At 34.8% G+C, this 20,589-nt stretch overlaps 3 protein-coding genes across 6 annotated transcripts; 1 reads left to right on the forward strand and 2 right to left on the reverse strand.

The window, feature by feature from the left end:
* Positions 1-1,099: 1,099 nt before the first annotated feature.
* Positions 1,100-5,065, reverse strand: LOC306872641 (membrane-spanning 4-domains subfamily A member 4A-like). The gene is made up of 7 exons (XM_079421296.1): positions 5,021-5,065; positions 4,379-4,550; positions 4,071-4,184; positions 3,939-3,995; positions 3,334-3,447; positions 1,974-2,111; positions 1,100-1,502 (listed from the first exon to the last, which is right to left on the reverse strand). The coding sequence occupies exons 2-7, from the start codon at positions 4,535-4,537 to the stop codon at positions 1,494-1,496; spliced, it is 591 nt and encodes a 196-aa protein (XP_079277422.1). The 5' UTR covers positions 4,538-4,550; positions 5,021-5,065; the 3' UTR covers positions 1,100-1,493.
* A 4,747-nt stretch (positions 5,066-9,812) lies between these two features.
* On the forward strand, positions 9,813-14,740 carry LOC306872638 (transmembrane protein 144-like). Of its 4 annotated transcripts, none has more exons than XM_079421292.1 (12): positions 9,813-10,070; positions 10,156-10,317; positions 11,134-11,256; positions 11,336-11,435; positions 11,521-11,601; positions 11,745-11,823; positions 12,249-12,325; positions 12,595-12,713; positions 12,790-12,909; positions 13,361-13,458; positions 13,545-13,598; positions 13,700-14,740. In XM_079421292.1, exons 1-12 carry the CDS (start codon positions 9,992-9,994, stop codon positions 13,781-13,783), a joined length of 1,176 nt encoding a protein of 391 aa, XP_079277418.1. In that variant the 5' UTR covers positions 9,813-9,991; the 3' UTR covers positions 13,784-14,740. The 4 variants fall into 4 exon arrangements, with proteins under 4 accessions (XP_079277418.1, XP_079277419.1, XP_079277417.1 ...); XM_079421293.1 differs by having other exon boundaries at positions 9,842-10,070; positions 10,159-10,317; positions 13,700-14,571; XM_079421291.1 differs by having other exon boundaries at positions 9,844-10,070; positions 10,159-10,317; positions 13,545-13,874.
* Positions 14,312-16,227, reverse strand: LOC306872642 (mediator of RNA polymerase II transcription subunit 28-like). Its single transcript, XM_079421297.1, has 4 exons — positions 15,980-16,227; positions 15,581-15,647; positions 15,382-15,494; positions 14,312-15,224 (listed from the first exon to the last, which is right to left on the reverse strand). The coding sequence occupies exons 1-4, from the start codon at positions 16,139-16,141 to the stop codon at positions 15,027-15,029; spliced, it is 540 nt and encodes a 179-aa protein (XP_079277423.1). The 5' UTR covers positions 16,142-16,227; the 3' UTR covers positions 14,312-15,026.
* Between the last annotated feature and the right edge of the window lie 4,362 nt (positions 16,228-20,589).

The raw sequence follows: 20,589 nt of genomic DNA on the forward strand, positions 1-20,589 counted from the left end.
TCAGCTGTTGGACCTTTTATTAAGACGTGTGCGCCTTTCCAAATCATACCCATTCAATTGAATTTGCCACAGGTTACTTTCACTCAAAGTCTAGTAACACCTACAAGCAATATGAATGCTCCTGAGCTAAATTCCAACTGTCCCAGATAAGGGTATGAGTACTTATGCAATGGAATCATTTAAGTTTTTTATTTTTTACATTTGCAAAGATGTTAAAAACGTTTTTATATATATTATAGTGTATAGAGTGTAGATTGATGTGGAAAAAAAGTCATTTAAAGCAGTTAAACATAAGGCAGCAACATAAAACTTAAAAAACAAAAATGAAGGGGTATAAATACTTGAATACTGAAACTGTGGCTTCTTTTCTCTAAACACACAAAACCACAAAACATGCACACAACATGCAAAACATTATGCATCTCTTGCAAACGCAAAGATTTCTTTCAAACATATTTGAACTCTTATTAAAATCAGACAGCAACATAGTGTTGGCCCAGATCCGGCCCACATCTGGCCCGTGTGAAATCCATGCGGGCCAGATGTGGGCCAGATCTGGGCCGACACTGCTTGCTTGCATTAGTGTATATGGCGAATCATTTGATGTTTGTGCAGTTACTATGCAAATTTTACTATGCCATATACACTAAACTACACACAAATGTGACAAATGTAAAACACTACTATCTTGTGTCTTTTGCGTGTTCAGTGTGCTGTGTAGTTTGTCATAGGACTCACATGTACATGTATGTGCAAAATACACTGTATATGCAGTGTGTATTCACAACTGTTGAACTTTACATTTGACTGAATCAACACTGAACTGCCTTGAGCTGTCTCATGATATTATTGGCTTGTTAGAGCTTAAATTTGCTACTACTTCTTTGACACAATCTTTATTTTATAGAGCGTTGAAGCGTTGGAGACTTGAATTGTATGCATATTTAGTAATATATTATCAAAGTCCTGTAAACAAATGAAAGGGGTGAAAAATGTATTTGATTTTTGCTGAATGGCTTCACAGGGTGTACCTCAATTAAAACTGTGCAAGCAATTTTTTATGAAAACAATTGTAAAAAAGACAAAAGGGCATGTCTTTGTGTCAACAATCAAGTCCGTTTAATTTTTTACCTTCATTTCTCAAATTACATCACTGGGTTTACTGGTCTCTCTGATGTAGAATAGAATGGTCGGTCTGTGTGTGTGTGTGTGTTTGCTTCATTGTATCACAACGTTGAAAATATAAGTTCAGGATATACTCATTAAGGATCCTGGTTAACAAATACAATCTTTAGTCCATGTCAAACATGAAATTAAAACACTGGGCCATGTCTGATTCAGAAGCATATTAAAATCTATTTCATATATAATTATAAAATATGCAAAAATATTATTGCCTGTAACACTAGAACAGTTTTTTAAAATCTAAAATAACAATATGAGACTTTAATTCTCTGTATAGCCTTTGGATGCTAGGATCTCCTCACCATAACTTAGTTTCCCTGAGAAGTAACAGAAAAGATATGTTAGTACACAAGAGACTCAGAATCATTATCAATTTTAATTCTGTCAAAAAGATTCTCACACATAAACAACAACAACAACAACAAAAACCTCTTTGTTACTTGAAATAAAACAACTGTTATCTGAAATACAATAATAAAAAAAATAATAATAAAAAAAAAAGAATTTCAGCAATAGCTGCCAAGGCAATATTTTTCATTTCAATTTAATTTAACTTGATGCACTAAACTAAAAATGTAACTATAACTATAACTAAAACTCAAATAAATAAAAACCATATAGACATATTTAAATTAAATGGCAAAAACACTAACAATGGTACTAAAATAAACACTGGCTGTGATTGATGTATAGTTCTATTTCAATAATTAAAATAACCATTGATTAGTGAGGTAAAACTGCTAAGCTTGTAATGGCAAAAATAGCATTCCCACAACTAAATCATTTACCTGGTTTTGTTCCACACTGACCACTGTTGAATGGATGTTGCAGGTGGCTTTGCAGGCAAGTGCTGAGATACAGATGGAGATGATGAACTGAGGAATGGTGAACACCAGCATTGTTCCAATAGACCTCAAAATAAAACTCTGCAAAACAATCAACATGCCCATATATAAAAGCAATTCCAGAAATAATATCAGTTAACAGGAACAGACTGATATGCGTGTTTATATTTACTTGATAATCTGCCTCTCTAGTGAGCTGTTTTTTTTAAATATATTGAGTCTTGAACTTAAGAAACAGATCAGTCCGATTAATGGACAAACCTAAATTTGTGAATGGAAGTACAAAGGACATTGCTACATCTCTCGTGAGCTCTCATGAACATTTCAAGGAAAGCTGCCTTTCTTACATTAATCCATACAGTAATCTATGAACGCGTCATGCAAGGACCAACTGGGACTTTTATAAAGAAGGGTGTTCAGCGTCCTTAAGGCCTAAGTCATTTGTCTACTGGATAAACAGCACCTATCTTCAAATGTTCCAACCTGCTGAAGAGACTACAACTCCTTTCCCACCTCATGACATTGTGACATACCTTGATCAGTATCACACTGTTTTCATTTGCTTAGGCCAGAGGAGAACTGGTCCCCCAACTGAGCCCCTGGTACCTCCCAACATCTTTTTCTCAATATCTGTCACCTGATGTTTTTTTTTTTTTGGCTCCTTACTACCAATGGATCTTAGTTGGGGTACTTAACTTTCAGTAATTTATTGCTATGACTTCACAGATTAACACCATCAGATGAGAAGAGAGCTTGAACTGAACTAAGTAGGAAGATGGCATCTTGTGTAGAGCTGCTTTACAGCTGAATTTATAGCAGAATTGAACTCTTATTGATCTAAACTGAACCAACACTGAACTGACTTGAGCACTGTCCACCGTCATTGTAACTGTATGTTACTGAGTGACCAGTTTTCAGAATTTCTTCATTTGAATTTCTTCATTTGTGTTATATGAAAGAAATGAAGTAATGCAGGGTTATGAGGTTAAGGCTGATGATACGGGGCAAAATTTTGCCAGGAAACTTTTTTTGAGCAATGTTGCTTGGACACTTTCCCATTGAGAATGAGTTACACATTTTGATCTGGACAATTTAGATTGGTCATGGGCCATGTGTCTCAACTGGTTGCCCGTTGATGGCAACATTGATCAAAAAGTTGCCCCGTGGATCATCAGCCTAAGTAAACAATGACAGCATTTTAATTTTTTATAACTGTGCCTTTAAATAACAGCAATTAAAGACCAAAACAAATGAATACACATTATATATTATTACAAAATATTGCACATTGTGCATATAATACCTGAGCATGAACCCATGGATGAGCCAATGTTTTTGCCAGATCTACAGCCATCAGAAGAATAGCTAGTCCTGCTGTTATGGCACTGAACACATTCACTGCAAGAGAGGCTTTCACCTACAATAAAAAATGTACAACATTCAGACAATTATTCAAAGAACAGACTGAAAATGCTGGCAAAAACTCATCACTTTTAAAATAATAAAAATTTAAAAAATCCAGAAAAATTATGTCTAAGCAGATTGGACCCTCAAAGATTGCAAAAATGGGACAATTTTCAGCCACTATTGGACAGTTGTGACGCACTATAATAGACAGTATTATAGTCTAACAGACAGGTATTTTAAAATCACCCTGATAAAAATTGTTACATTACAACCATCCCCAACCTCTCAATTAATTGAGACAAACTCATTTACAAATCTTTTTCTAAGTTAATGAGACATTCAAAGCTTTGCTGCTAACAGATGATATTTGAACCTCTGCTACATTTTTATAAACTGAGGTTAAAGTGCAGAGTCACAAGTAGAATCAGTGTAGAAATACATCCGAAATGATGTAAAATATATAATGTGTCGAAATCGGTAGATGATACTGAATGAATTTACCAAACGTGGATTATGTTTATTCTGTGCAGCAACAGACAGAGATCCAGCACCGATGTACTGAGAAAGGAACACAGGGTATGTTACATTTAGTATTGGAAATGAAAATTACAAGGGAAATAAATCAAAACTTACAATAAAAGATCCCCAGTAGGTGATGCCACTAATGACAACAATTTTGTAATAATAGACATTGGTGAGTAAAACACCAAGTAAGAAGACCGTTACTCCAATCATTATCTGGACAATCTAGAAGACACAAATATAGGATGTTTTATTCATGATGGCCTAACATTTATGTTTGGATATACAAAAAATAAAAGCTATATTGATTATTAGTGTACTCAGTCTAAATTGAATCAAACACATATCTTTGCACTTTACTCTTATGACAAGAGTCTGCAAAACCACATATCATTGTAATTCATCATTAAATGCATTACCCCCAGTGCCTTTGGTTGTGCTTTGAAAAATTCTTTAAGAGCCGCATTGTATTTGATCTTCTCCTGTCCATCAACATAAATAACACTGTCATTTCCCTGTGGATTTATTTGAATGACAACTGTAGCTTTGTTGGTTGAGAGAACCTCTCTGGTTTCCATTCTATAATTTCCCCTGTAATAAGCATGTTCATGTTAATGTTATTCAAGTTCATAAAGAAACGTGAACAATTATGGCTATTTAAAGATGACAAAAAGATCTGTTCTTCTCATAGTTAAATACCATTTTTGTGTTCCTGATTTATGAAAACACTGTGAAAACATTGCCATTCATATTCATATAAATAGTAATTTTGTTGTCTAAGATAAATAATTAATTTACATGTATGTGCTACTTTTGACAAGGAGATCTTCCTCTTTTCTCAGAGATCAAAATGTAGTATTTCATATTATTTTTTAGATGGGCTAAATTATTTTTTGTATCTTAATATTGAAAGTTTTAGTTTTTAGTACAAAGCAATAAAATGATACGAAAGATAATGTTAATCAGAACATTATATACAATTTTTTAAACATAGGCAATATACAAAATTAACATGAATGTTAATTGATAAAAAAATACATATATTTAAAAAAATCTTTAACCTGAAATGAGATTTCTGTCTGGTAGCTCTTTTGCTGTATCTTTGTGTGTGTGGACTCTGTAAAGAAGGAGGGGCTATAAGTTTCTGTAGATGGCCATGTACCTTCCTCTTTAAATACAAATCGCTTTATACATAGATGAAAAATACTCTTTATCTCTGTAAATAATAGAGAATGCATTTTTAAGATACACATTTTGCAGGCAACCTACAGCTACAAAAATTTACATTTTTTTTTTTTTTTTACATTTCATGTTAAGCATGAGACAAAAATTAATGTTTTTAGACAAGATGTTTAATTACAGTATTAAACTACTGCATATAACATTAATGTTTAATAGTTTTCATAATGACTAATTCCAACTGTAGATTTAAATGGCTACATTATTTTATTGAATATTCCTTATGAAGGTAATCATACAATTTTTAACTGTAAAAAAACAATATTATAACAATAGACAATAATCTAAATGTTAAATTGTCAAAATAAACAATAATAATTTAAAATGTTTAAATTGGGCACTAGCTAGTGACAGTGTGCAGGTGTCTGTTTTTCACACCATACTCAGCAAAACAGAATTAGGTTTATTTCTGTGCTGGGTGTCACCAATGGCTTTTGCCAGGGAGACAAGACCATCATTGATTTCAGTAATTATGCACAAAAATATTTATAGGTAACTATTTTACTGTCTCTAATACTAATTACATAAATACACAATGATTAATGATGGGTTTTCACTGTAAAATGACACAAAACTGCTGCAAATATCTCTGCGAGCCGCCGTCAATTCATTCATTTTGGGCCTGAAAAATCCATTTGAGACCTGAACTCATTTAACCTAATTAGACATTACAAATGTCATTCTGGTTTGTTTTATCTAAAACTGATAAGAATAATCAGAACCTTTAAAAGAGCACCAGCTCATGTGTCTGTATTCAAAATACAAACATTACATTTAATCACACCGAGTTACTCTGCATTTTTAATAGCAACAGGCACAGCCCATATAAAGATTATTTAATACACCATATTACAATAAATAAAGGTCTAAGGAAAGGTTTCTAGATCTGCACTGAAATGAACTAAACCAATCAGGTTGAAGGTGGTTTCTAATGGAACATTTGTGGTTGCCTTGTATTTCCTTTTTAAACCACTAGATTGCCTTTGAGCAGACTTTTTAAACTTTGCTACATCAGTCCTTTCTTGTTTTGAGCATTGACCTAATTAGAAGAAGCAGAAGACGTGAGAAAAATGCCATATCAAAACCATTTACTTTCTTTAAATGGCTTACCATTTACTTTCTTTAAATTTCTGAAAAATTGGTCATCAGCATTAAGAAATGATGCAGAGGGTGACGTGAACACATTGGTCCCCATGAGAAAAAGAGCTTATGAATCATAAATGATTTTTTAAATGTACACACATTGTTGTTGTTTTTTTTGTTTTTTTTTGTGAGTTTTGTTTAGTATAAAGTTAAGACATTACAGTATAAAACAGTATAAAAATCATTATGTCAATAGAAAGTTCCCTTAAAACATGTAAACCCAACTCTCTCTGTGTGTGTTTAATGACACAATAAAGCTCAGTCGTAGAGCTACTGCCCCCAGATGGAAAATTTAGATAATGCAATTAAGTTGGAACTAAACTTAGTCTCTTTGAGTAACCCCCCCCCCCCCCCCCCCCCCCAAAAAAAACCCCCAACAACAATTTGAACATTTTAACCTGTTCTGTTACAAATATATGATTTTTAAGTCATCAGGAGCAACAATATGTTATTATATGACAATATAATATCCAGCCTTTGGATGATATGCTCCTCAGTGTGATTCAATATCCTTGGAAAATAAGAGACTAACAAGATCCACACACCATGAAGACTGTTTTAATGGCTATACTGTGATGAATAACAAAGCAAAAATTCCTGTGTCAGATACTTCAACAGTCTAGGAATAAAAAAAGAAAAATGTATCTTTACAATAAAGCACGTTGTGATTGACTTACTGTATAATTATTAAATGCTTTTCATAATGTATAATGTGCACTTGGTTTTAACTGAGTAATGAGTTGTGTAGTTATGCAGCGGAACTACATTTCAATAATAAAAGAGAAAAAAGACAGTTTAGACTATAGTAATAGATTATTTCACAGAAATGTTGTCATTTAAGTAAGTATAACAGCACATAAAAAAATTAAAAATCAATACAAGTATTGCACATTGTACATTTAATACCTCAAAAAACAAACAGATACACAGTACGAATGTAGCCATAGAGGCAAATTTGGTACTTGAAGTTCTCTGAGCAGTCGTATCTCCATACGCATCAGAAGAATGGCTATTGCTGTTATGGCATGAACACATTCATTACAAGAAAAAACTGAAAAATGACATACAGTACTGGCATACACCTGTGTTTTCAACTTTTAAATTACATTTTTGAAATTGTCTTCATATGGTAATAAAAAATAATGTCTCAGTATGATAAAACAACTGGGATTAACGTCTAGAGAAAAAGCATCAACTGTGCAGTTTGCACTCTGATTAATATTTGTTAGTAAAGTTGTTAGCAGTTTAATGGCAACACTTGTAGCAGGCCTTTCTCTTGTTGAACACCAAACAGGGCAAAGCATCAGTACAAAAGTCCAGGAATAACTGAATTTGCTGGTTTTAGACTACTCTGGTAAAAGAGAGTTTACCATATCATGTAAGGCATTATGGATGCCTTTTTATTGCTTTTGTGCAAATGTCTCAGAAGGGCTAATGTCTAAAATCCTTAATGTTCCCTGCTAAAAAATCCAATATTGCTGGTCACCAGCATAAGGTGGGACCAGCATGGGATGCTGGTTTGCTGTTCCCCAGCACGACAAGCAGGCGTGGTGGACCAGCATAAGCTATGTTTTGCATGCTGGGACCAGCATGGGATGCTGGTGTGCTGGTGGACCAGTATTTGTTGTCTTTTGGGTGCTGGTATAATCCCAGCAAGACCACAACAAAACTTGTGTATGTGTTACATGTCATGTTTCTTTTGAAATTGGTTTGAGTTTGTAGTTAAAAACCAAGACAATTTTCCAAATTTATTTGAATAAATTAGTTAACAAAGAAAATGCAAGTTGCTGGTTACACGGTTACACAGTAAGATCCCCACTCTTAAACAAACACTGCTCAGTTTTCACATGGTCATCTATAGAGAGTAAAAGTAACACTGAAGCAATGTTGTAGTTAGAGAAATAAAATGATTCTAAATGCTCAATGACTGAGCATTATGACACCTATGATTAACAAGCAGAATCACTGAGAATAATAGGAACAGCAAGAATAGAAAAAAGTGAAGAGGTGAGCAGAAACACAACTAGCAACACAGCCTTAGATTAAATCAATATCTCACCAGATGATGATTAAACAACTGCAAAAATAGAATCACCATATTCACTTATTGCAAACCAGTTTGGCTTTATTTCTTTCATATGGTACATGTAAAAAGGTTGCTGAAGTCTGCTACCATTATGGTAATTAATGTTCCTTTTAGTTGGGCACTTGGTCATTGACTTTGTTTGAATTAACTCTATTTCAGTAGTCACATGCAGAAAGTGCACTATCACTATTTTCAATAATATTTCATGGTCCTCGCTGCACTGACATACCTTTTTCTACGTGTACTTTTTGAAATCAGTGACTGACAGCTGGATTTGGACATATGTGACTTCCCAGATAAGTACGACATTCTTTAAAAAATAACAACATTCAGTTTTGAACTTTCATTATCAGCTTGTTATTATTTGTCCCATTGAAAGAGCTCTTCTCATAACCCCTGTTATTGAACAAACGGCTTATGATTAAGCTTCTATTAGGCAGTTGTTGGTTTTCATATCACTAATGAATTTATGCAATGTCCTCAGGCTCTTTTTAACTGATTTGTGTACAGATCTTATGAAACAGGAGACCATTCCTTTGATGCTTTGAAATGTTTTGTGACATTAATTAATAATGTAATCATAACTAAAGCAATTTAAATTTTCAGTTCTACTTTCAGCAGAGGGAGCAAAATAAATTACAAAGTTATCATATAATTCAATATATCATGTTTTAACCTTATATTGTTTACCTGTTGCATCATTAATCTGTTAATTAGAGAAATATGCAAGCAAAAACTGTTTGTCCATACTACTTGCATACAGACAACTGGCCTACTGACACTCAACCCTGCAAGACCAGCATAAACCAGCCTGGACCAGCACTATACCAGCATAAACCAGCCTGGACCAGCACTATACCAGCATAAACCAACCTGGACCAGCACTATACCAGCATAAACCAGCCTGGACCAGCACTATACCAGCATAAACCAGCCTGGACCAGCACTATACCAGCATAAACCAGCCTGGACCAGCACTATACCAGCATAAACCAGCCTGGACCAGCACTATACCAGCATAAACCAGCCTGGACCAGCACTATACCAGCATAAACCAGCCTGGACCAGCACTATACCAGCATAAACCAGCCTGGACCAGCACTATACCAGCATAAACCAGCCTGGACCAGCACTATACCAGTAACTTGTTATTATTTTGTAACTTGTTTCTGATTTATTTTTTATTTTTTTGCATATAACTGTAAAAGTATAGGCCTAAATACTTTTTATAAAGACTAAATGTTTAAGACAATTTATAAGTGTGTTTACATAATAAAAAGAGAATATTTAGATTTAAAAAGCTGCCATTTGGGAAAAATGACTGTTTACAATCTGGCTCCGCCCCTGTAATCATCATATTCGAAAGCACGTGGTTCATCACACGCGTGCCCAAGAAATGTTTTTGAACAATCATGTGATCATGCCTGTCAGCTGACAAGGAAGTAAAGTCACACTTTTTCATTGAGCAGCTATCGCTCGGAATATTTTATTCCAGCGATCTCCGCCTGAAAGTAGCTTTTATGAATATCTGTTGATTGAATGCTGTTGCGTGTGTATCTATAAGATGAATTCTCGCGTGCCCGCGCTCATCATTGCGCTCCTGTGCGCGCTCTCCACCGGCGCCGTGCAACAACTGGACACAGGTAACGAATAAAAAAAATGAATTAACTGCATTGCATAATGAAAACATTGGTGAGTAAAACACAATGTAATGTAACTATGATTCAGTAGAGTGGCTATCAGACGGTCCAAGCGCATCCGTGGAGCTACAGCAGGAATCCAACAGTACCAACTCGTCTGATCTGACTTATGGATTCATATCCTGCGCCGTATCAGCAGTCTTCTTCGGGAGCAACTTTGTACCAGTGAAAAAGATAGAGACTGGTGATGGTTAGTCAATTTTTCTTACATTTTTGAAACATTATTGTGCTTTTGTCTCGCTGTGTTAGTGATTCTCAACTGGCTTTTCTTTGTGCCACAGTAATTGTTTATGGTAGCCTACCAAATGTCAGCAAAAATGCCTTTAAAATAATAGTTAGGGAATAGTTTAAAAAAAGTAATAGTATTAGTTAAAAGTAAGTAATTGCAATAGTCTGTTTTGATTTACTCGCCCTCAGTGTCACTTTATTTAATCTGTGGAGCACGAAAGGATTTCAGCTGCATAAGTCTCAGTCGGTCACCATTTGCTTTTACTGCATGGAAAAGTGATGCAATGAAAGTGAATGGTAACTGAGGCTGTCGTCCTCATTTTGTGTTCCACAGAAAGTCATTCAAGTTTGAAAAGTGGAGTAAGTGATGGCTGATTTGTCTTCGTCCTTTTTTCATCCAGATGTAGCAATTGTATTAGCTATATTGTCAAGTAACAAATTAACTTATGACAAAATACTCTGTGGATCCTAGGCAAAACAATAAAATAGCAGTTAGAATTAAACATAAGAAATGCTTCCAATTTCATAGAAATATAGCCTATATTTTTTAACTATTAATGTTACCTGTAGGCGAGTCCCCAACAAACACAGAATATTACACAAATATTAGTGTACGTTCCCTTATTTTGACCCAACTATTACTAAAAATTATACTTGAGTATTGATAACCCTTTGTAGAGGACATAGAATAAATCAATGTACTGTACAATAAAGTGAGGAAGTTTGTTCAGTAATTATTCCATTCATTTTCAGTTTACCCCAATGTGTTCATGTGCAGGTATGTTTTTCCAGTGGATTCTATGTGCTGCTATATGGACAGTCTCCCTAGTGGTGAACATCATTCTACATAGTCCAAAGTTTTGGCCTCTTGTTATGCTGGGAGGAGCCATCTGGGCTACTGGTAACATTAATAATTTAATATGCAGTTAATGATGATATACAGTGTGAAAATCTGTCTTATGTTTGTGTGTTCCTTCTAGGTAATATAACTGTAGTTCCTATTGTAAAGACTATTGGGCTTGGTCTTGGTCTTCTTATATGGGCTTCGTTTAATCTGCTTTTGGGTTGGGCCAGCTCAAGGTAAGCAAAATGTGATTTCAGAATCCATTTATTAGTGCCATAAACACACACAGAGTGGCACACTGATTTTTGCTGTTGATTTTAGGTTTGGCTGGTTTGGTATTGGTGCCGAGACTGTTTCCAAACCAGTACTGAACTCCTGTGGAGCAGGTCTTTGTTTACTAAGGTAAATGTGCATGCATTAATCTTCTTTTTTAAGTCAGAAATTTCAGAATATGATGTTACTTTTAAGTTGCATTATTTTAAATAATGACTGTTCTCTTTTTTTTCTTCCACCTTTTTATTTCTTAAATTTTTTTTGGTTTACAGTGCCATTGTTTTTTTCTTTGTGAAGACTGATGTTCAAAGATCTGCAACATCGGAAGAAACACCATTACTAATAGACCATGTATGTTGACGTATTTAATTATTATTATTATTATTAATAATAGTATTAATGTTATTATTACTATTGTTGTTGTTGTTGTTAAATTGTGCTAATAAAGTAAAATATAATATAAATTATGGAGCCTTTAAGGGACATGGTGATGGGGGAAAAAATTAGTTGAGAGGAAAAATAATTCATTTAATATTTATTATGTCAATGCTTTTGTGTTCCTCTGAAAAACATACAAGCGCTTGCACATACTGTACTTTGTGAGTGCAAAGAGTTAATAAAACGTTCCTCAGAGGAACAGAAAAGCATTTCTACATTTTTTTTTTTTTTTTTTTTTTTTTTTTTTTTTTTGATCACCATGTTTCGCTCCATACATTTTTTTTTATATTTCATGTTCGAATAATCCAGTTAACTAATTTCATTCATTTCATGCGTAGACTGTGAACTCCGATTCTGTGGTAGCAACAGATGATTCCTGGGTGGATGCATTAACACCACGCACAAAACGGCTAGTGTATGTACACATCACACTTACATGACCCGTTACGCACTTTTCTAACGCCTCCCGTACATAATAAGTGTATATAGATTAATAATTGCATTTGTTATACATCATCAGCATCTAAAATAAACATTTTTTATGAGTAAATGTTTTTATTATCGGCCTCTGACCACAATAAAATATAAATAAAATGAGTCTCTGCAACAGAACAATGCATTTATAAATATGTTAAATATAATATAAATATGTTAAATATATATAATAAGAGCTTTGTGTTGCAGTGGAACTTTTCTTGCTGTTGTCGCTGGACTGCTGTACGGATCATCATTTGTTCCAGTTCTGTATATTAAAAATCATGCATCAGATCCAGACAGCCAATACAGTGGGGCTAGCCAGTTTGGTAAATCAAGCATTTGTTGAATTCTTAAATATGAACTATTATGCATTTTGTTTATATATACCATGTTTCTTTGTAGATCTGGATTACGTCTTTGCACAATACAGTGGGATTTTCCTCACCAGTACAGTGTATTTCATCCTGTACTGTGCCATCAAAAAAAACAGACCTCAAGTTTTTCCTAAAGCAGTACTGCCAGGTAACACCATCCCTTCAATTTAAAGGAATAGTTCACACCCAAAAAATAATTTTTCTCAAAATTTACGTACACTCAGGCTATCCAAGATGTACAGCAGATGAGTTTGTTTCTTTATTTGAAAAGATTTGGAGAAATTTAGCATTGCATCACTTGCTCACCAATGGATCCTCTGTAGTGAATGGGTGCCATCAGAATGCCAAACAGCTGATAAAAACATCACAAGATTCCACAAGTAATCCACATGACTCCAGTCTCTAGACTCCAGATTACTTGTGGATTATTGTGATATTTTTTTATCAACTATTTGGACTATCATTCTGATGGCACCCATTCACTATAGGGGATTTTGGCTGACTGAACTATTCCTGTAACTTGCATTTCCTTTAGAATTTTTCAGTCTTCCGCATACCTGATGCCATGTTGTATAGAATAATGCTTTTTTTCCTTGTAGGATTCCTTTCTGGCATCATGTGGGGTGTAGCCACGTGCTGCTGGTTCCTGGCCAACCACTACCTCAGTGCTGTAGTGAGCTTCCCTATTATCACAACAGTGAGTTACAGATCTCAAAAGAGTGCACATCTTTTTGTATTTTTCAGGTAAGATTTTTTTTTTAAATAATGTTTGGTTCCTTCCAGGTTCCTGGATTGATTGCAGCTATTTGGGGTGTTGTCGTGTTCAAAGAAGTGAAGGTAATACTAGTGTGCATGGTGTATGAGTTCTGTTCCTGCTGTCTATTGCTTTTATCTTTTTTTGTATTGAACTTTTTTATCTCTTCCTCTCTCTCCCTCAGGGTTGGCGAAATTACATTGTCCTCGTCATTGCTTTTTGTCTTGTTTTATCTGGGGCATTATTGACTGCATTCTCAAAGGTTTAAACCTTTTTTTAGACGAGAGCAAAAATTCAAAACACTTAGGTTGAGTGTGTTAACATTTTAGGTTTATCTTTTAAATCATTGTTTTAAATAATTTGCAGATTCGATTGTTCTCTCATATCAGGTTATGCAGCTACAAAAACCTGAACATATTGAAGATAAACAATATTGTTAATATCAGGGAGGGATATGTTCCTAAAATATATGATACTTGAAATGTTACAGCAACATCAGCGTGTTGTAAATATATATATATTTTTTTTCACTAGGAACACAGTTCACTATATTTTTGTTGTACTTGCAATAACAAACTTTTTTTAAAAGTCATGTTTGCACTATAATGGACCTCATTTCACTGTATATTTGCACATGTAATGGTTGTTGTTTTTCCTTAATGATATTGCATTACAATACTGGGGGAATGTCATGAATGTCACCATGCAAAAATGTTCCACGTTTTAAAAGTAGGTTTTTTCTTGTTTATAATATCTAAGTGTGCTATGTAATTTCTTTTTCTTTTCTTTTGATTTTGTAACGAAATTCATGAAATTTTGGATTGCAAACGGGTTGTTTTATTGCTGCCAAATTGTGTTCGAGGCCTTAATTTTTATTAGATTAAGTTTTTGGAGGGGAGGGGTTTTACCAAAAGGGAATAAATATTCAAATCCAAGTGCAAAGGATTTGTGAACTGAAAATGTTGCTTATATTGATACAGCATGTTATAAAGGGGAAAAATAAAACTCTGAGTAGAGAAAGAAAATGTAATGCAAGAGAGCGCACAATTTTCAGTAATGACAAAATGTTTACTTTAAACTTTACAAAAGATATTTTCATAAAATATGAACAATGGGGGAAATTTTTTTTCTTATCCCACTTAATTATCTCCAACTAAACTTATTTCTGGTAATTTTAGCTTTACAAACATCTATGCTTGTAATATTAAAAATGTGATTAACTTGCCATCAATTTTCTAACGAATTCAGTGTTAAGTATGCTGATGACAATGTCAAAGACCTTCGAGTTGGTCAGAATGATCTCCCTCTGGCAGACCTACAAACTCCTCATGAGAGATAAGTGGCAGTAACGTCCTTTAGCACCTCTTGAAGCATCATGGATATAAATAACAAAAACATCACTAACAGAGTCCACAACAAAGGCTTATTGTACAATTTGCTGGGTGCAGAGAGAGAGAGAGCGTGGCCCCTGAAACACAGTCTGGATAGTGTTCTGGATCTCTGTACATGATTCAGTTTGGTTTCATGGGTGCAGGAATGTTGGCTGAGGCCTGTTCCAGGAGGGCCAGTGGACCCTGCGGCAGTTCTGTGGGCTTCTTATGCTGGACGTTGATGTCTTCCAACACCTGCTGCCAATGATGGATCTTGGTAAGATGTTTCTGAATCAGCATTTCTTTCCTCTGGAGTTCATTCTTCAGTTCTGATGCATCCTGAAACACCAAACAGCACATATAGTTTATACTACAGTATACTGTATGTTTCAAATGTTATAATGGAAATCTTCATGAAGTTGGTATCGATTTAAATAATGTAATGATGGATTTTAAACAATTTAGCAGAGAATTTAAAAAAAAAAAATGTGTTTACCTCTTTTTCCACCTGTTCTGGTTTCTGTACAGAGAGCTGCAGTCTTTTCTGAAGGAAGAAACATTCAGTCTGTCTGGCCACATCCAGAAACTTCTGTATACACTGATCAACCCCTGAAATACATGGCACGCAAAATCAAGGTAAGACATTACAAGTAAAACCACTGTATTACATAGATTTTGAGAATTTCGAGAATTACCAGTCCGGATTTCTTCCTGGTCTGTTCCATTCACATAGTCTTGACTGACAAGAGATGCAAAGCACGCCTGTGGGAATCAAAAACAGATTACATGACAAAATCTGGAATAATAACACCACTGATTATATAGACTGAAGTATAAAAGAATATCAACTTCACTGACAAAATAAAATAATGGACACTGTTTCGACCAAGCAAACCATTTCTACTGCATGCATAAAGCATGTGCTTATATGTATATTAAACATAAAAGAAGAATATATTCATATTAAATATAAAAAGGGTTCAGTGCGTGTATAATCAGTTGATGGTCTATCTAGAAACCGTCGCTATTTGTATAATTGTACAAAAAATCTATCACTGGCACGTAAGCAACAGCAGTTTTATAGATCTGCTCACCTCGAAAGAAGCTTCCAGCTCATCTACTAAAGTGTTATTTGGCCCTCTGTTACCAGGAGGACCTGTGAGAAGTCCTGGCTGCCCTGGACCGCCAGGACCTGTAGGTGGATGAGATCCTGGAGGCTGCTGACCGGGGAACTTTCCGCTCATGGACGACGCCATTTTTCCACGAACAACAACTCTTCTTCACGTGGGTCAAAAGACGTCCCAATCTATTAAAGATGCAATGTATCGCCACCTAGTGCACAGGACAGGCAATGCAATTCATGCCATGTAGGCCTATTCATATATTTACTAAGTAAATACATAAATGCCATTAGCTTTGACATTTCCACCACACAGTGCTACACATCACAAGTCTCAATCACAATCACGTATCATCTAATCTATTAATAAACTTTGATAGGTGCAAAATTGTTCATTGTGTTGGAAATTATGCCTGAGCCATCATTTTTGAAAAATAATTTGTCCACAGTATTTATTCAAATGTCTATGTATTTTACTCTTCGTTTTAGAGCAGGTAATAGCTAATTCATGGCATTGATTTTTATCATTTAAAAATTTAAAAACTTGAAAGTTTTCAAGACGTGCAAAATATCTCCAAGACAGATTTAATAACAAAATGAAGAAAACCGAAAGAAAGAAAAAAAGAAAGAACATTTAAATCTGTTTTAATAAAAATTCTTGGGACATAAAAGTATAGGCCACTCAAAAGTTCTTATCTTTTTCTGATTCTTATTCTGTATCCATTGTGTCCTGAATTCGTGCCATGAATAACAGCTCAATTTGCCATTTCGACCTTTCCGCAACTTGGGCCTTTTAAAGAAGCAGCTCGCACAAACAGGTCAAATAAAAAGTTCACTGGCATTTAAAAAAGCTTGAGCTCCAGACCTCGTTCTAATGTAATTGTCAGAAAAATCTATAGAGCATCTGTCTAGTTGTCATTAAGTGTCAGAAGAGTGTTTCAAAGCCTCTGCAGTGACCTGTGGGCTTCCAGTTATTGGACAACATAGTTTTACCAAATGTTTGTCTATTTCATGTTTCATGTCAAAAGGAAAAAGAAAGAAAGAAGATGTGATTTACAATGACAGAAAATTTATTTAGGGAGAGCTAAAAAAAACATTTTAAATACAGTAAAACTTTTCGGCTATTTTCATATGGATTTCAAATTCAATTCTATCCAATGCACTTGAACTCGTTTTCTCACTATTGTATTCCACCAGGTGGCGCTGCTCCATTCAGTAAGAGAGGTTTCACAACATCACACTGCAGGGGTGTTTTGGAACTAATTCCACAGCGTTTGTCAGGTTGGTTTATTTTTAAATGCCAAATTCTGAGAACCTTGAAGTTTTGGCTACAAAAAGATAGGCCTACTGAATATATATATATATATATATATATATATAAATATATTATCGAGCAGAACCAAAACAGTTTACTAAACAACTAAAATGTAAAGTAACTGGATGAATTGCATAAATAGGCCTATAGCCTGCTATTAAAATGCAGCTTGAATTTGCCTGGACCTGACACGTTTGACAAATGTCTTTGTCCTGAGAACACAACTCATCTAGGTTAAAATCAGCACTCTCATCAGTCATGCCTGAATGTATGCCAGTGTGATTTAGGCTATGTTCACTTGTTTACCTAACAGCTATTACAAAAATATTGAAATTTTAGAATTCACAGAAAATACTATAAAATTTAAGAGGGTTTTTGAACTGTAATCTATATGTTTGAAACCAACACGTGTTACTGGAATTTTTAGACTCACAGGAAACGTCCTCTGAACTTTGGCTGTGTTCTGGCAAGATATTATCTTAGAGTTATAAATAAAAATTCCAGTAACGTCTGTAGAACGTTCGCTCAAAGTTATCTGGTCTTTATTAACGTTCTGGAGACGTCAGAACACACACACACACACATACACACACACACACCCAACGTCTCCTTAGTGTCTTGTCTAATGTTTGCAGAACCAGGAAAATGAGTTTTATTAAAAACATTTATAAAAACTGGGCATTTCTAATATTAAGAAAACATTTTTTAACCTTCTTAGAACATATTTTTGTTAGCTGGGTGCCCTGCTGACCCCCCGCCCGATAGAAACATCACAGAATTTGTAATGGTTTTACTGGTTATAATGGGAATTGTACTGGTTTTAATGGAAACTGTAATGGTGCCTGTTGGCCTCTACTGGTAATTGCTCACCTTCTATTGGTGGCTTGTTAAAATCACTAAATCCTAATGGAATATGTCCCACAAATATACTACAGAAAACCATTTTTAATGGTTAAAAGTTTATGGTTTGTAATCTTTGTAATGGTATTTGTAGTGGAAATCATTAGAATTTCTGTGATGGTTTCTATTGTTTTTTTTGTTTGTTTGTTTGTTTTTGTTTCAGTAGGGTGGTATCTATGTCAACCTTTACGCAGCTGAAACAAGGTTCAGGATTTACTAACTGAAAAAAAAGAAAAAGCACTGTGAAATGTAACAATATTTCCACTATAAAGAACCTTTTGTGCAGTGGAAAGGAACCATGGCAATAAAGTGCAAAGACCATTTATCAAATGACAAAGCCTTAATTAAACCTGATTTTTTTTTTTTTTTTTTTTTTCTGATTTACAAGAACTAGACAGTTTTCAACAGCTCTTGAATAAGTGTCATGCTATGCATCACAGCGTCATACTGTGAATTGGTGGCGTTTGGTGCTTTCGGACGGCCACGGCACGGACCCCCGCGTGAGTAACGCTTGTGCAGAGGCACCGATGAGCCAGCTGTCAGTGCTACACACACGTTCACTCATTCAGACTGATGGAGACTTCAGGTCTGACCGCGCGTGAAGCGCCGCAGGTAAGACTCTGCAACGCGGCTTTTTGGAAACATGCCGAATCTCTCCACTCGATCGTCACTATTCTTTTTTTTTTCTTTTTCTTTTTTTGTCCGTGTACGAAAATGTCATGTTATTAAGAAAAACCAACAACGCAGTGCGATTCAATCTTCCTCAATATGGTTGATGCTATCCTGTGCGTTAAAACGCGATTCACCATAACACATTTTGGCTTCTGGTGAAAATGCAGGAAAATGTAGGATAAATAGGTTTTGCCAATTTCATAATGCGTTAAAAAATAAACTTTACGCGCCCAGACGCGCGATACCGAGCGCAGCTGGTGGACAAGAAGAAATGGATCATTAGGTTATGAGGACTAAAGTACCTGCAGGACTTTGACCTGCTTATGATACACTAGATGAAACCACCTAACTGAGGAGTTTGAAGGCTAATAACGCTCAATAATTGATCTTAATACTCTCATCGAAACGGTCTCTCCTGGGAACGAGAGAGCAGTGAGGAGATGCCTCACGCCTAAATGTTCTCCTTGGATGGGCTTATCTTCTCTTTAGGATGTAATGGCACATTTCAGATTGTTGAGAGGAGACATTAAGGTAATGTGTTGGTGAGCTCAAATCCACTCTTTTTGTGTCTTATCAAGATTGTATTTCAACACTAGATGTATATATTATTGTAACTGCTGTCATATTCTGTGAATTTGTCTTTTATGGTGCTCTATAAATTTCTGGTGCAGACTGAAAATATCAAAGTTCATTTTGTGTCATCATTCTAGCCGAAGGATGTCTAACACTGTGTGTTATGAAAGATCGACATGTTTTATATATATATTTTAATGCTGATTTGTACAATTTGGATTGGGGATTTGATTTTTGTGATTCTGAGATATATATTTTCGCCTTTAAATTTGCATCATTAGAGGTTTTTATAGCACCTGGTGTAGAACGTATACACATATGAGTTCTAGAACACTGAAAAAGACAGATATCATTTAAGACGTTTTATCTGACTCGCCTTCCCAATTTTCTCCTTGCCATGTTCTGTCAGTCAATGTCACTGTGTTCTTCCATCCTTCGCCTCCTTTATCTCACTACTTGTCTTTTTGCACCGCATTTCTCACTTGTTTGGTTCCCATGGCTCCCAATGACTCATTTTGGAGAAAATGTCATCTTTTTTTTAATCATAAACTAATTTTTAAACTCCTCAAAGGCCCAATTTGGAGGTTTTATGTGTTCCATTAATATCAGCATCATTACATGCATCTTCATCTCGGTTCCTTCAATGAGTCTCTTCATGTGGCTCTAGAAAGACTACAGTCCATGACCTAATTATATTGTCATGGCAGTGGCATTAAAAGTGTCTGCTGATTCATTGAAACACAATAAACACATTACATTTTTAGTTTATAATTTTTTAAAAAGAGCAATATTAACCATACTAATTTAAATCACAAGAGTGCTAAGATTTGTTTTATTTTTTATGTTAGAGTAGACAATCAATATTTGGCCAATGAAATTACAAATATTTCACCCTCTGTAATAAAAAGTGAGAATAATAGAGTGTGTTTGTTTTATTTTATTGTTATAGACAACATGTCAAATGCTATCCCTGTTTAATGTTCAAGTGGAGCCTCATTAATAAACTATGAAAATAATTATTTCTTATCTCATTAACATTTAGCTTTAATCATTTAGCAGACTTATTATTATTGTTCACTAACGTTTCCTCCGACAGGCTTCGTGTTAACTTGAGCTGCAAGTTG

This window comes from Barbus barbus, assembly GCF_936440315.1.
Source record: "Barbus barbus genome assembly, chromosome: 7".
NCBI lineage: Eukaryota > Metazoa > Chordata > Actinopteri > Cypriniformes > Cyprinidae > Barbus > Barbus barbus.

Bases quoted from the DNA above. Each gene is read 5' to 3' on its own strand.
- LOC306872641 (XM_079421296.1), bottom strand. From the start codon at position 4,537: ATGGAAACCAGAGAGGTTCTCTCAACCAACAAAGCTACAGTTGTCATT. The intron at 4,185-4,378 runs GTAATGCATTTA...TGTGTCTTCTAG, and splicing joins CACAACCAAAGGCACTGGGG to ATTGTCCAGATAATGATTGG. The intron at 2,112-3,333 runs GTATTATATGCA...ATTGTTTTGCAG, and splicing joins ATCCATGGGTTCATGCTCAG to AGTTTTATTTTGAGGTCTAT.
- LOC306872642 (XM_079421297.1), bottom strand. From the start codon at position 16,141: ATGGCGTCGTCCATGAGCGGAAAGTTCCCCGGTCAGCAGCCTCCAGGA. The intron at 15,648-15,979 runs GTGAGCAGATCT...TGATTCCCACAG, and splicing joins AGCTGGAAGCTTCTTTCGAG to GCGTGCTTTGCATCTCTTGT. The intron at 15,495-15,580 runs GTAATTCTCGAA...CATGTATTTCAG, and splicing joins CCAGGAAGAAATCCGGACTG to GGGTTGATCAGTGTATACAG.
- LOC306872638 (XM_079421290.1), top strand. From the start codon at position 9,992: ATGAATTCTCGCGTGCCCGCGCTCATCATTGCGCTCCTGTGCGCGCTC. The intron at 11,602-11,744 runs GTAAATGTGCAT...TTTGGTTTACAG, and splicing joins GCAGGTCTTTGTTTACTAAG to TGCCATTGTTTTTTTCTTTG. The intron at 13,459-13,544 runs GTGAGTTACAGA...GGTTCCTTCCAG, and splicing joins GCTTCCCTATTATCACAACA to GTTCCTGGATTGATTGCAGC.